Source organism: Bombina bombina, chromosome 5 (genome assembly GCF_027579735.1).
Source record: "Bombina bombina isolate aBomBom1 chromosome 5, aBomBom1.pri, whole genome shotgun sequence".
Taxonomy (NCBI): domain Eukaryota; kingdom Metazoa; phylum Chordata; class Amphibia; order Anura; family Bombinatoridae; genus Bombina; species Bombina bombina.
Genome location: NC_069503.1, coordinates 730658447 through 730673960, shown reverse-complemented (window position 1 = coordinate 730673960; position 15514 = coordinate 730658447). Strand labels below are relative to the sequence as shown.

Here is a 15514-nt window from a genome sequence, read left to right as displayed (position 1 = left end):
TAGATTATGGACAGCACACATGCGCCGGATACCAACTGTGAAATGAAGCAAACTAGAGTTTTGTCAGAAAAGGACTGGATAGAGAAATGGGAGAAAAGAAACATTGCATTTCACGAAAGCAATATTCACTCGTGAGTATTTCATATCAATAAGTTCCATCTCTGTCTCTCTCCACATCTAGACAATTTAGACCATGAAATTCAATTTTATTCCATAGATTCAAATGTTTTTAAATGGATTTCAAGCAAGGGTCAAGTCGAGCAGGAGCGCATGGGAACAGAGTTCCTGCACTATTTTTTCAGGGAGGAACCAAGTTCCCTCTGGACAGAGAACAGACATGCTTCAGTAAACACTGCTGCTGCTGGAGGGAGGAGCTGGAGCACAGTCTGGTTAGAGGGATAGTGAGATCCTTAAGTATTGGGCAGTAACATTTCCTACAATGCACTAAATGCAAACTTGTCAGCGGACCTGTTTTGAATTTAAAACACAAAAACATTCTGGATGACTGTTTTCAGCCTGTAGGGTGAACACTGTGAATCTTTTAAAGGGATACTAAACCCAATTTTTTTTTATTTAAAGGGACACTGAATCCAAACTTTTTTCTTTCATGATTCAGATAGAACATGCAATTGTAAGCAACTTTCCAATTTACTCCTATTATCAATGTTTCTTCATTCTCTTGCTATCTTTATTTGAAAATAACGTAAGTTTAGAAGCCGACCCATTTTTGGTTCACAACATGGGTTGTCCTTGCTGATTGGACAGCACCAATAAAAAAGTGCTGTCCATTTTTCTGAAACAAAAATTGTCTGCCTCCTTAGCTTAGATGCCTTCTTTTTTTTAAATAAAGATAGCAAGAGAACAAAGAAAAATTGATCATAGGAGTAAATTAGAAAGTTGCTTAAAATTGCATGCTATATGAAAGAAAAAAATTGGGTTTAGTGTCCCTTTAATGATTCAGATAGTGCATGCAATTTTAAGCAACTTTCTAATTTACTCCTATTATCAAATGTTCTTCGTTCTCTTGCTATCTTTATTTGAAATAGCAGGAATGTAAGCATAGGAGTCGGCCCATTTTTGGTTCAGACCTGGGTTGCACTTGCTGATTGGTGTCTACATTTAGCCAACAAAGATTTTTTTTTTATTAGGAGTAAATTAGAAAGTTGCTTAAAATTGCATGCTCTATATGAATCATGAAAGAAAACATTTGGGTTTCGTGTCCCTTTTAAGCGGTTGAGACACTGTGAGGATTCTCAGGCCCAAAGGCAACCATTCAACCCTTCATTGGATTTCATTTGCTTTCATTAACCAAAGTGTATAGAATATATACATATAAATACAGTGTGTGTGAGTATATAAAACAATATTAATTGTGAGGGGGGGTGTCTTGTTCCCACACTTTGTTTTGTAGGACTTGACCTCTGATTTTAAAGGGACAGTCTACACCAACATTTTTTCTTTTTTAAAAAGATAGACAATCCCTTTATTACCCATTCCCCATTTTTGCATAACCAACACAGTTATATTAATATATTTTTTACCTGTGTGATTACCTTGTATCTAAGCCTCTGCAGACAGCCTCCTTATCTAAGTGCCTTTGACAGGCATTCAGTGTAGTCAATCAGTGAAGACTCCTAAATAACTTCACGGGAGTGAGCACAGTGTTATCTATATGACACATGTGAACTAGCACAGTCTAACTGTGAAAAACTTTCAAAATGCTCTGAGCTAGGAGGCGGTTCTCAACTGTTTAGAAATCAGTTTGAGCCTAGCTAGGTTTAGCTTTTCAAAAATACCACCAAGGGAACAAAGCAAATTTGATGATAAAAGTAAATTGGAAAGTTGTTTAAAAATGCATGCCCTATCTGAATCATGAAAGTTTAGTTTTGACTTTACTGTCCCTTTAAGCTTGAATTTGATAAGAACACAGTCAGAAACGGCAAACAGATGGTAGCTAATCAGCACCTTTTTAGCTGCAATTCCAGCAGTCTCTGGTTATGCTCTATTTATTTTGGTTTGTGAACATTGATCAGTGAAGAGGAGCAGCTTGTGAGACTGAACATTGCATTTTAATCAGTAAGGATTGTGCGCCTACTTATTCTTGCTGATAGAGGGAGAAACATTTAGCAGGCATGCTGTGTAACAATAGGGATAATAGGGATAATACAACACAATTGCAATCTCTTCATGATAAAAAAAAAGATACAATTTGACTTTGTTCTTTTGGCATCCTTTATTAAAAAGCAGCTAGTTAGACATAGAAGTGTACCAGTGTCTGCACTTTATGGCAGCAGTTTTGCAAGAATATTTTAAACAATGTTATACCCATTTTTTTTTTTTTTTTTGGTGATCATCAAAGTAACACAAATCTATGATTCTGGTGAGGAATATTGCATTACGGTATTCTTGAAAATTAGGAACACCTAAGCCCCCATGTGTTGGAGATAGAAAAAGAGTGGGTTTAACTATGCCTGGGGGGATTTGTTTTCCAAATATAAGAGTTTACCACTGCTTTTAATTTGATTAAATAAAATGTAGGTAGGGATATAGGGACCCTCTGAAATATATATACATTTTTTTTTTGTTAAAGGGACACTCAGGTTAAATAAAATTTGCATGATTCAGATACAGCATGTAATTTTAAACAACTTTCCAATTCACTTCCATTAAAAAAAATGTGCAGTCTTTTATATTCACCAGATCCTACTGAGCATGTGCAAGAATTCAGACTATACGTATATGTATTTGTGATTGGCTGATTGCTATCACATGGTACAAGGGGAGTGGAAATACACATAACTTTGAAATTTGTTATAAAAAAATCTACTACTCATTTGAAGTTCAGACTAAGTGCTATTGCATTGTCTTGTTATCTTGCATTTGTTGATTATGCAAATCTAATGTGTTGACTGGTCCTTTAAAGTGTGATCTTAGCAATGCTGATTATGCCCTGCCATAAAATAGATTTAGGTAGCAATAGCGTGGTTTTAGGTATGAAGTAGTTCAGTAAGGATTCATAGTTTAGCTGGAACAGCATTTTTAGATCTGGTGTTAGATGTATCCCCAAATATTTTAGAGATCTGATTTTAAAGGTAAAAGGGTTATTTTCTTTTAATTGTCCTGTTAAAATATGCTGATGGGAAGGATTTCTGATTTAGTGTGATTTATGGAGAAATTGAAAACAGATTCTGCTGTGGAAGTGGTATAGGTAATTTGAGGAAAACTATTTTGGTTCATGACCACTTTAAACGTGCGTTTCCTGCACTAATAGGATACTTTTTTATTTTTTTATTATTGAGATCATGAAATGAATGTGTAAATGTTCTCAGTCCTCAGTCACATTGGCCATAACTTGGTAAAGAAGGGCTTAGACACAAAAAAACATAAATACGGCAAAGAAGGGCTTAGACACAAAAAACATAAATACGGCAAAGAAGGGCTTAGACACAAAAAAACATAAATACGGCAAAGAAGGGCTTAGACACAAAAAAACATAAATACGGCAAAGAAGGGCTTAGACACAAAAAAACATAAATACGGCATAGAGTTATTCAGTGGCAGACAACAATAAACAAGCATATAACAACAAAACAAAAAACAAGTACTAAGATAGCATATTAGGTTCTCCCTTGGAACAAAAAGTGTAAACAATTTGTGAGAAATTACATATTGTCAGACATCGTAGAGGGTACATTATCCTTGTATGTGTGAAACATACAGAATGTGGTACCCAGGCTTTCATGGGGGTGTTTTAGTAAATATGCAAAATAATGTGTGATATTTTAAGAACATGTTAAGCAAATGTGGGAAAGTATTATGGTGTAAGGGTAACTATGTCACCAGTATAACAGACCACATTAATAGTAACACAGTATGAAATTAGATCAGCCATGGCCAGATTAAGAAGGCACTAAGAATACTGAAACAAGGGAAATACATAAGTAAAACTGTCATTTTGAAAAACTGAAGGGGTCTCACCCAGAGAACAAACCTTTTTAAAATGATAATCTCGGTCTGAATCACAAAAGAACATTTTTGACTTTCATGTCGCCTTAACTCCACTATTGCTTTCTGCATTCCAGGGGTCTTGTTCTTTATATATTTATTGACTACAGAAAGACATTAGGGAAATTTACAAAGCAGTAAATTATTCAATGGAAAACAGCATTTTCTTTGTTTAAGCTAAAAAAGAGGGCATTTCAAAATGTTCTTCAGTTGCTTTCCTGAATTTAAAAAAAAACAAGGTTTTCTCTTATTCTCTTGGTATTCTTAGTTGAAGGGGCAGCAATACACTACTGGGAGATAGCTGAACACACGGTAAGCCAATGAGAAGAGGCATATGTGTGCAGCTAGTTCTCAGCTCCTGTGCCTATCTAGTTATGTTTTTCAACAAAGGATACAAAGATAACTAAGCAAATGTGATAATAGATGTAATTTGGAAAGTTGTTTTAAAATAGTATACTCTATCTGAATTATGAAGAAAAACTTTGGTTTCATGTCCCTTTAATAGCGCATCCCTTGCAGCCAGTGGCAAGACCGCCATATAGACCAATGCCTCCAGGAGGGAGGCATTTTGTAATAGCCCAATCTTGCCACTTCCGGCAGGGCCATATACCCCTTAACGACCAAGACTTACCCTGTACGTTGTGTGTCCTTAAGTAAGGGGTTAAACAACTTTTACTTAACATTTGTTCCAGGCACAAATATTTTTGGCATACTTCTCCATCATATGCATCTTAAAAAAATAAAATTGAGTACCATGTCCCTTTTGAAATAAACATCATTAATTGACAACATTATTAACGTACTGCAGTGTAACATTTCTTTTGTTTTTCAGATTATTTTCAGAATTCCTGGAAGTGATGCTTAACAACAGAACTAAAATTAACATATTTTTCCCGCTTTGTGGAAAAGCAGTAGATATGAAATGGTAAATATTTGTTTCCAATTCTCTAAGTAACAATGTTTAAATTTCATGTCACTTTTTACTAGTCAGCATGACTTGTAACTGATATATTTTTAGAGTCTTTTGTTGCTTTTTTTGTTTAGATTGAAAACCTTAAAAAATTGCTGTTCTGCTCTTGCATATAAAACAGTATTCTCAAGCAAATGAGAGATCTAAATCTTAATCTGAAAGACTGCAATCTAGGGGCCCAATAATGAAAAATTCTCTAGCTTGGAGAGGAATTCTAATGCAGACTTCACAGGGGTCAAACCCACTGAATTCTCTCTAAAAAAAAAAAAAAAAGAGCAGAACCTGGAATTACCAGAGAGATGAGCGTTGGCTCCCATAGAAAGTAATAACGCTCTCTAGGATAGACAATCTCACAGGGAAGAGTGAAGTTCTATTTTTATATGGATATTTTTTGTTAAGATTTTTGTAAAAAGTACCTTTGAAAATTACCAGATGATCGCCATACTAAATTGTTATTAAAGGGATAGGAAAGTCAAAATTAAACTAGCATGATTCAGATAGAGCATTTTTCATTTTAAGACACTTTTAAATTCACTTCTATTTTCAAATGTGCTTTGTTCTCTTAGTATCACTTGTTAAAAAATGAATACGCACATATCATACACTAGTGGGAGCTGTTGCTAATTAGTGCCTGCACACATTTGTCTTGTGATTGTCTAAATAGATATTTTCAGCTTCCTGTCAGTAGTGCAATGCTGTGCCTTCAGCAATGGATAACAAGAGAATGAAGAAAATTTGATTATAGAATTAAATTGGAATCCTAAAAAAACATTTTGGGGTTTACTATCCAAATAATACAGGCTTTTAGTGTTTGTAATAAATACTAGAGGGTCCCATTTGTGCCTGAGAATAAATAAAAGCACATTTTCTTTAATATGGTATGGTATGGAGAGTCCACAATTTCATTCCAATTACTAGTGGGAATTCAATTCCTGGCCAGCAGGAGGAGGCAAAGAGCACCCCAGCAAAGCTGTAAAGTGTCACTCCCCTTACCCATAATCCCCAGTCATTCTCTTTGCCTCTATCACGGGAGGATGTGCGAAGATGGCAGTACCTTATTATCTCAGGCCCCTGAGTTTGTCTGTATAAGGCATACTTGTCTTCAGTGTTTAGACAAATCGCCTTTTCTATCAGAAGAAGCTTGTGGCGTTTTTATGGCAACTATCTGTGTTTCATTCGCCATTTTCCCATAGCGGTATATTCCCGCCATGGACTGTGTCATAGCTCAGCTCTTTTTTCCATAGCTTTCAATAGAATATATGTATATGTATATATAAAAGAGAGAACAAACACTCCAGATAACAGGTCACAAATGCCTGGGGTGCAAAAGCACTCACCAGGACTTTTCAAAGATTTATTTCCTAATATGTGAATGTGTTCGGGGGTCTAGCCCCTTCCTCAGACATACAAAATACAAAAGTGCAAAATCCCACACCAGACACCCTTATAACAGAAAGACCATCCGATCACACGCTCTCCAGGGTAGGGTACCACCCACATAGTGACATCACCAACCCTAGCAACGAGTGTGAATGGCCCAAATATAAACTATTATATTATATACAATATGTGGTACAGCAGGAATTCAAAAGCAGACATAATAATGATCATAGGATCAAACAGCATGGGTAAATGCATACATAAGTCATCATGTGTGGGACATCATAGAAAAGACACAAATCAAAGTAAGCAAAAACAGCCATAAAACCTATACATCCCATAACCTCAACCACCATAGTGCATCAGTAAGAGCCAGATAATATCCTCATAATCATATCAGAGGAGAAAAACATAAAGCATCAAGTATATTTAATATGCAACTGTCAGTGTGGATATGGCAAAAGGCGAATATGCAGGCAGTAGTAAACCGTTATCCCATCAAATGTACGAGCATACTTAAATCAACATATGGGGCACCGTGTTGAAATAACATACATAGGAACAAAAAACATAAAGAAACTACTTTCACAGTAAAAAGATTTTTTTGGAAAGACCAGAGAGTGCCAGTTTTGTGTTCAGCCTTCTGCTGATTCTAAGTCGGCATGAAGTCCGCCTCCAATTCAAGTGGGGGCAGTCTTTTCCTTTTTCGGCAGGCTAGAATCCACGATGTTCCAGATCCTTGGGCCGTAGAGGTAGTATCTCAGGGATACGGAATAGAATTCAAGTCTTGTCTCCTCAGGGGGTCGATTTATTCTGTCAAGGTTATCTGCAAACCAGGTATAGAGACAGGCCTTCTTAAACTGCGTAAAGGACCTATCTTCCTGGGAGTGATTGTTCCAGTTCCCATAGAGGAACAGGGTCAAGGATTCTATTCAAACCTTTTTGTGGTTCCCAAGAAAGAGTGAACTTTCCGACCCATACTTGAATTCAAGGGTCTCAATAGATTCCTCAAGGTTCCGTCTTTTAAAATGGAAACTATTTGTTCCATTCTACCCTTGTTTCAGGAAGGTCAATTCATGACTACCATAGATCTGAAGGATGCGTATCTTCATGTTCCCATTCACAGGAAACATCACCTATTCCTACGGTTTGCCTTTCTGGACAAACATTTCCAGCTTGTTCCTCTTCCCTTTGGCCTTGCCACGGCCCCTCAAATCTTTACAAGGGTCCTAGGGGCCCTTTTGGAGGTGGTCAGATCTTAGGGAATAGCGGTGGCACCTTATCTGGATGACATCTTGGTTCAAGTGCCATCTTTTTGGTTAGCTAGACCTCATTCAGAGATGTTTTTGTTTTCTCTACGTTCTTTCTGATGGAAAGTGAATCTGGAGTAGAGTTCCCTGGTGCCAGACACCAGGGTGTGTTTCTTAGGAACGTTTTATAGATTCTCTGTCTATGAAGATTTTTCTGACGGAGGTCAGAAAATTAAAACTTCTGACTTCCTGCCTGTAACTTCAGTCCTAAACCCTTCCATCTGTGGTTCAGTGTATGGAAGTAATCAGGGTAAAGAAGTAATTGGTCCGATGGTTGTTTCCATGGATAGCATTCAGTTAGCTTCCATCTGAGTCCCCTACAGTCATGAAGGCTTAGACAATGGAATGGAGACCTCTTGGACCTATCGCAGAGGATAGCTCTGGATCCCTAACCGGAGTCTGTCTTGGTGGTTTTCGCAGGACCATCTGTCTCAGGGTACATGATTCCTGAGACCATCCTGGGTGTTTGTGACCACGGACACCAGTCTTTTAGGCTGGGGAGCAGTTTGGGGTTCTTTAAAGGCTCAGAGTCTTTGGACTCAAGAGGAGTCTCTTCTCATAAACAGTTGAGAGCAGTTTACTATGCCTTAACAGCCGGGCCTCAACTAGCTTTAGTCCTGGCTTTAACTAGCTTTTGTCTCATGATTGTCTCTTTTCTGCCATCCACTTCCCAGGGGTGGACTACTGGGATGCAGATTTTCTGAGCAGGCAGACTTTTCATCCCGGGGTGTGGGCTTTCCACTCAGAGGTTTTCTAAATAATAACTCCTAGGTAGGGGGTTCCAAAGTTGGACCTGATGGAGTCTTGTCTAAATGCCAAATTCCCACGAGTACGGTTCAAGATCAAGTGATTCACAGGCCGTTCTGATAGATACTCTATCTTGGAACTTCTGTCTCCTTCCTCTAGTTTTTTTGCTCGGATCTAGCAGGATAGGGCGTCTGTGATTCTAATAGCTCCTGCCTGGCTTTGCAGGATCTGGTTCGTGCATCTGAAGATGTCTTCTCTTCCCACTTGGAGGTTGCCTTTGAGGAAGGACTTTCTACTTCTCAGTTCCTTCATCCACTCTAATCTAGATTCTCTGAAGCTTACTGCTTAGAGATTAAGCGCCTAGTTTTGGTTAGGTGTGGTTTCTCTGAGAAGGTAATTGATACCATGCTTCAGGCTCGTAAACATGTTACTCGTAAATATCTTTACACCAAAAAAAAAGGTATAAGTTTTTCTCTTAGAGCAGGGTAAGGGTTCCTCGAATTTTGTCTTTTCTTCAGGAGGGCCTGGAGAAAGGTTTCTCAGCCAGCACTCTGAAGGGTCAGATTTCTGCACTGTCTATTCTTTTGCTCAAACGTCTGACATATCTACCAGATGTTCAATCTTTTGTTCAGGCCCTGGTCAGAATCAGGCCTGTGTTTAATCCTGTTGCTCCTCCTGGAGCCTTATCCTTGTTCTTGGAGTTTTGCTACAGGCTCTGTTTGACCCGAGGCATTCGGTTGATATTAAGTTTTGTTTTTGTTTTTTTTGTAGAAAGTTTTATTTCTACTTTACTTTTCGTCTGCTTGCAGAATTCCAAACTTTCAGCTTTCCAGTATGATTCTCTTACCTTATTATTCATCTGGTTAAGATTGTCCTTCGTACTAAATTGGGTTTTCTTCCTATGATGTTATCAGATCGCAACATCAATCCGTAAAATGTTGTTGCTTCTTTTTGTCCTTATCCTCCTTCTCAGAAGGAACATCTGTTACACATCCTGGATGTAGTACGTGCTCAATTTTTATCTACAAGCAACTAAGATGTTTGGTAGTCTTCTGTCCTATTCATTGTTTTTGCTGGTAAGCGTAAGGGTCAGAGAACCCACTTCTACTACTCTTTCTCTCTGGTTGAGAAGTGTTCTCAGATTATCTTATAAAAACAGCTGAACAACAGCCTCTTGAGAGAATTTGTCCCTTTCCACTAGGGCTTTCTCTTCTTCCTGAGCTTTTAAATATAAAGCATCTTTGGAAAGAATCTACAAGATGGCCACTGGTCCTCATTGCATACTTTTTACAAATTCTTATAATTTTGATACTTTTGCCTCTGCAGAGGCTTCCTTTGGGAGAAAGGTTCTTCCAGTGGTGGTGCCTTCTGTTTTGGTCCGCCTGTCTTGTTCTCCTTCCCTTTCATTCTGTGGCCTCTAGCTTGGGTATTGGTTCCCACTAATAATTGGAATGAAATCGTGGACTCTCCATGCCATAGGAAAGAAAACAAAATTTATGCTTACCTGATAAATTTCTTTCTTTCCGGGCATGGAGAGTCCATGACCCGCCCTTATTTACATTTAAGACTGCTAATTTGTGGTATAAACCTCAGGCACCTCTATACCCTTGTGTTATCTTCTTTTTTCATTTTCCTTCGGCTGAATGACTGGGGATTATGGGTAAGGGAAGTGACACTTAACAGCTCTGCTGGGTGTGCTTTGCCTTTGAATAAGCTCCCTTGCAGCTACATTTGTGGTAACGTCACCGGCACTCCCATTTAAGTCTGGATAGTGCCACCCTCTAGACCAACAATGATCCATGGCCCATGGGGGGTTTGCAAAAAACAACTTCTAATCGTGACCCCCCTGCATGAGGAAAACAGAGTGTCATGATTAAAGGCATATGAAAGTTAAAATTGTAAAATCTTTTAAAATTGCATCCTGTCTCTCAACCACAACATTTTTAATTTACTTTTGATAACAAATTTACTTTATTTTGTTGGTATCCTTGTTTGAAAAGGGTACCTAGACTCAGCAGCAGCAGGTAGGTTCAGATAGAACATGCAATTTGAACAACGTCCCAAATCACTTCCATTACCAAATGTGCACAATCTTTTTATATACACCCTTTTTGTGAGTGCACGGCATAATCATGTGCATTTTGTAATTGGCTGATGGCTGTCACATGATGCAGAGGGAAGGACAATGAAACTAACTTTGAAATTTGTCAGATAAAAAAATCTAATACTTATCTGAAGTTTAGAATAAGTGTTTTTGCGTTATCTTTTTATTGTGCGTTGGATGATTATGCAAATCTCCTGTATTTAATGGATGTTTAAAGGGCCAGTAAACCGCGCCATTACACTCAGTGCAGCTCGCTCCTGCTCTGTCTGACCCGTTTAGAAGAGCACAGAGAGCGGGTCTGGAAAACTGTTTTTTTTTTATAAAAATTCACAGGGAATATTAGGTTTTATAAAGTTGCTGCTAATATAATGTTATATAATTCTGCACTATGTGCAGAATTATATAACATTATTTTTTAGGTTTACTGGCCCTTGGTGATTTTCTGTAGAAACTCTTTAGATAAACATTTCTAAAGGATTATGATCGACCCCGTGGAGTTTATCACAATCTTTTATTTGTTTTTGGCAGATAAGGATTTCTGAATGTCGTCTAGTATTGCCAGTGTGTGTTTCCAGTAATCACAATCCTAAAATGATACTGCTGTTAATACATAGAGGTTTCTCAGATTCGGTCATTGAAACTTTGATGCAGGCCAGAAAGCCTGTGACACAAAAGGTTTATCACAAGATTTAGAAGACATATTTTGGGTGGTGTTCTTCCAGAGAGTTTTTTGGGATTCCTAGAATCCTTCAGTTTTTACAGGATGGCCATGACAAGGGTTTGTCCACTAGTTTCCTAAAAGGTAAAATTTCTGCTTTATCTCTTCTTTTTCATAGGAAGTTGGCTAAACTTCCTGATGTTACGACTTTTGTCCAGGCGTTGGATAAAGCCTACGGGTGAAACATGTCAGGGGAGTGGGGATGTTGAATCCTAGTTTTTAACTTGCAATAGTGGTAACTTGATGCCGATTATTATTGCCATATTTTAATTTATCCTTTCTAGTAGATGTCAAGTGGCTGACGATCTGTGTAGCCCATTTCAATAACGGCTGTGCTAGGTATTCTCCTTAAGCTCACGATATAACCATGTACACCAGAAATATCTAGTGATTATACTTTGATTATCGAAGCGGGGAGCCCTGTAATAAACTGTTGGTGCAAAATGTGCGCCTTTATTTAATTAGCATTTCAGTGACCTATACTTACTAGCTAACAATTATATCACAGCTTGAATTTCATTTTACAACACGCTCTGAGACCAGTTGTAATAATACTTAGTTGCGGTGACAACCTTACCTACTCCATATTGGAAACTATATGCAACATTTAGGTATATAAGGTTTGTATTCCCACGCTATAAATATGTGGTTTTATCTAGTGTATGGTGGTAATTTGATATCAAGAAATACGCTTGCTACTCCATTCTCACAATTGAAACCAGAATATTATTAGTACAACCCAGCTCACTTAGTTATTCACTGAATTTTTTGAGATAAATTCCATAGCTAAGCTCTTGAACATTGGGCACTAATATTAGAGTGACAACACAGGAGAGGGAATTACTTTCCAGTATTTAATTCCTTTGTCTCTCTGAAATAAATCAGTGAGTCAATTTCTGTTTAATTTTTTTGCATTTAATAAATAACCAAGTAACCTTCAATCTGACAATTTGGATTTGATACTATACCAGCGATATTTTATTGTTCTATATTAGCTGTGATATATGTGTCACTGGGACACACACCAATATACTATTTAATAAGAGCAATACTCTAGCCTTTGCCTACTAATATATATGGTCAATTTTGAACTCATACGGCTACTATATTTTGAAATATTGCACCATTTTTGACCACTTTTTTGTTTTTAATTGTTGTATTTTATTTATATGAATTGAAAGTTAAGTTTTACCCCCTTCTTTCAGGGATTGACCTATTTCTGTCTACCTACAAAATAAAGATATACCCAAAAGTGTTGTGAGTGCTAAAAAGTACCCACTTTGCAAGTGTCTCTCGCTTGATTTTTTTCTGTTAGAATTAGGCCAGTTGTAAAACCTATTTCTCCACCCTGGAATTTGAATCTAGTTCTCTTTGTATTACAAGGTCCTCCACCAATGCATTCCATTGATATCAAACTGTTATCTTGGAAAGAACTTTTCCTATTAGCAAGGAGAGTTGTCAGCCTTGTCTTGGGATTCTCCATTTATAATTATTCCCAAAGTTAAGGCTGTACTTTGTAATACATGTGATTTTCTTCCTAAGGTAGTTTCTACAGAAAATATCAATCAAGAAATTGTTGTTCCTTCATTGTGTCCAGATCCTGCTAACTCTGAGGAGTGTCTCTTACATAGACTTTCAAAGCCCTGCATCAAGATTATCTCCAAGCCTCTAAAGATTTCAGACAAAGTTCTAGTTTGTTTGTTCAGAACTCTGGGACTCGTAAGGGGCAGAAAGCTATTAAGGTAGCGTTGGCCTCTTGGCTCAAACAAGTGATTCCCAAGGCTTACTTGGTGGCGGGAAGTCACCTCTTAAGCGTATTACAGCTCATTCTACAAGAGCAGTCGCATTGTGGGAGGGATTCAAGCTCTTATGTGGGTTCTTGGCCTTCCCCGAAACCTTCGAAACCGTTGTAAATTGAAACCCAGTTAATAATGTAAGTCAATGGGAAGTGAGGGAGTTGGGTTCCAGGCCCCTCTCAAAATTGGCATAAGTAACACCTAATACATTATTTTTAAAGCTTTGAAATGAAGACATTAAATGCTAAACAGCATTATAAACCTAATAAAATAATCACACAACACAGAATATATAATTAAACTAAGTTAAATGAACAAAAACATTTGTTAAACAGCATTATAAACCTAATAAAATAATCACACAACACAGACTTTACTTGCATTTTTCTGCAAACAGTTTTTTCTATGCATTCCAATCTAGACTGATTTATAGACAGGAAGGTCTTGTTCCTTTGCAAGCTGCTCGATAGCTCAGGTCTGGTTAAACTGATTAATTTCAGCTTGCTTGGCTTGCATATCTTTGCTGCAATACAAGCGGACAGCTCCACCTACTGGCTATTTTAATCAATGCACTGCTTCTCAATGCTTTTCAATAGCAGTCACATGACTGAAAAAAAGGTTGTTATTCTGAAACGGTGCAAATTGAACCGTTGTAAACCGAGGGCCACCTGTATTGCCAGCATCGCCACCCACTGAGATGTATAGTAAAATGTCTCTCAGCAAGACTGCTTTCAGACACTGATAACAGCAGTTTTGAATATTTTAAAGGCAATATCGATCCCACAACGGACCCCTTTTGATCATCAGGGCCAATTTCTATGGGGGGAATACATGCACAAGCACACAAAAACTTGTTAGGATTTTTGCGCTATTCGTGTTATCAATTGCGCAAAATACGTTGTCTTTTTAACTTGTAGCGCAAAAAGCTTAACTCTAGCGGAGTTTTCGTGATCAGGAAGAAAAAAAATAAGTAAACTTAGCAATACCCCAAGCTAGTTATGGATTCTCCTGCTTGCATATATTACAGTCGCTATCTTTATATTTCCTCAACCGGTTCTGAATATAATATATTTTATATTTCAGAATGCACACCTTTTCATGGCTTCATCCGCCCCAGCTCGCTTCCGGGTTTCTCACTGTTACACGTAAGAGCGGTCCCACCCGCTCTATACATCATTATCCGTGCTCGTTCTTGTGAGCCTACTTTTAAATTATTATTAGCATCTTGGTAACAGATAACAAATTCAACACTTTGTTAGATGTCATCCTCACTTATTCCGATTCCAGTTATATTGTCACTTCGCCCAATCTTTCTTGCAATTGAGTGAAGTCAGTATTAGCAATTCCTTTTGTGTTTTCAATGTGCATGCGGCTATTGTGAACGCGCATCCGACACTGACGCATGCACATAGCAACATGTGGGCATGAAAATAACAGCTTGAGACGCCCATGGGGGACCAATTGGATTTAGACAATGTGTAATCGTCATGACGAGCGGAAAAAAATAATAATGCGGGAGGAGAGTCTGCTAACAAATCAGATGGGTTTCAGGATAATAAACAGGTCTATAATTGAATTAGAAAAAAAATTGATGAATGAAAGTGATATTCATTTTCAAGGATTTATATCAACATATATTGTGGTGTACTCAAGTTTACTTTAATGTTTTAAAAACAATTTAGTATCCTTTTTCCTGCAATTGTTTTTTAATAGCAAAACGCCGTCCTTCATTTGCCTTAATTGGAGAAGCAAATCTAGGCATTAGTCTGCAGCCAACAAGACTAGCCACAGTCATAAAGTTTGTATAAAGTGCACTGTTTGCAGTTGTGATCAGTTAAAAGCCAGATGGGAACATATATGTAGCAAGGATAACCTTGATACGTCAGCAGGTACGTTTCAAGTTCTGAGAATTAATTAGAAAATCCTCAATTTTTCTAAGCTAAATTATATGAAAAGTATATTGCAAACTTGCAAATCTTAAGGTGTTCACTGTCCCTTTTAAAAAAGAGGAAATGTTCAGTATAGTTGTGTATGGATTGCAGAGGTAAATGAAAGACCATCTTTGCTTTAATTGTAATTTAAGTTTAAGAGCATTAGATGGTAGTTTATGGTATAGCCCCAAGACTCAACAAAGATAAGGGTCTGAAAATAGAGGGTCAAAGGTTGCTGATTAGTGCAAATGCAAAAGGAAATCCTCATATTCTTATTGAAATCTAAAAATAGTTTAAACAAGGTTCCTCTTCTACCACATATATTATAGCTATTAGTGAGAATAAGAATAACTCTCTTCTTAGGCAATGTAATGCAAACTTGTATTTTGCTTCATATGCAATGCCTTTATTTCAAATTCAATGCCTTCATAATGCAAAATATTTATTTTGATAAGTGTATCTAGGTTAAATATCTCAATATTTTGGTGTTTCTCAAATGTTTTCAATCTACCTGAGTTCTCAGAGGATGGATATCTATCTACCAGATGAAGTT

At 37.4% G+C, this 15514-nt stretch overlaps 1 protein-coding gene across 4 annotated transcripts in view; it reads left to right on the top strand.

The window, feature by feature from the left end:
* Nucleotides 1-15514, top strand: part of TPMT (thiopurine S-methyltransferase) — a 100492-nt gene that overhangs the window by 34593 nt on the left and 50385 nt on the right. For 3 of the 4 annotated variants that reach the window (XM_053714785.1, XM_053714786.1, XM_053714784.1), the window contains 2 exons: nucleotides 4-131; nucleotides 4838-4930. In XM_053714785.1, the coding sequence (XP_053570760.1) occupies nucleotides 7-131; nucleotides 4838-4930 (218 nt within the window). In that variant the 5' untranslated portion in view covers nucleotides 4-6. The remainder of the gene's footprint in view (nucleotides 1-3; nucleotides 132-4837; nucleotides 4931-15514) is intronic. The other variant, XM_053714787.1, reaches the window with a different exon arrangement.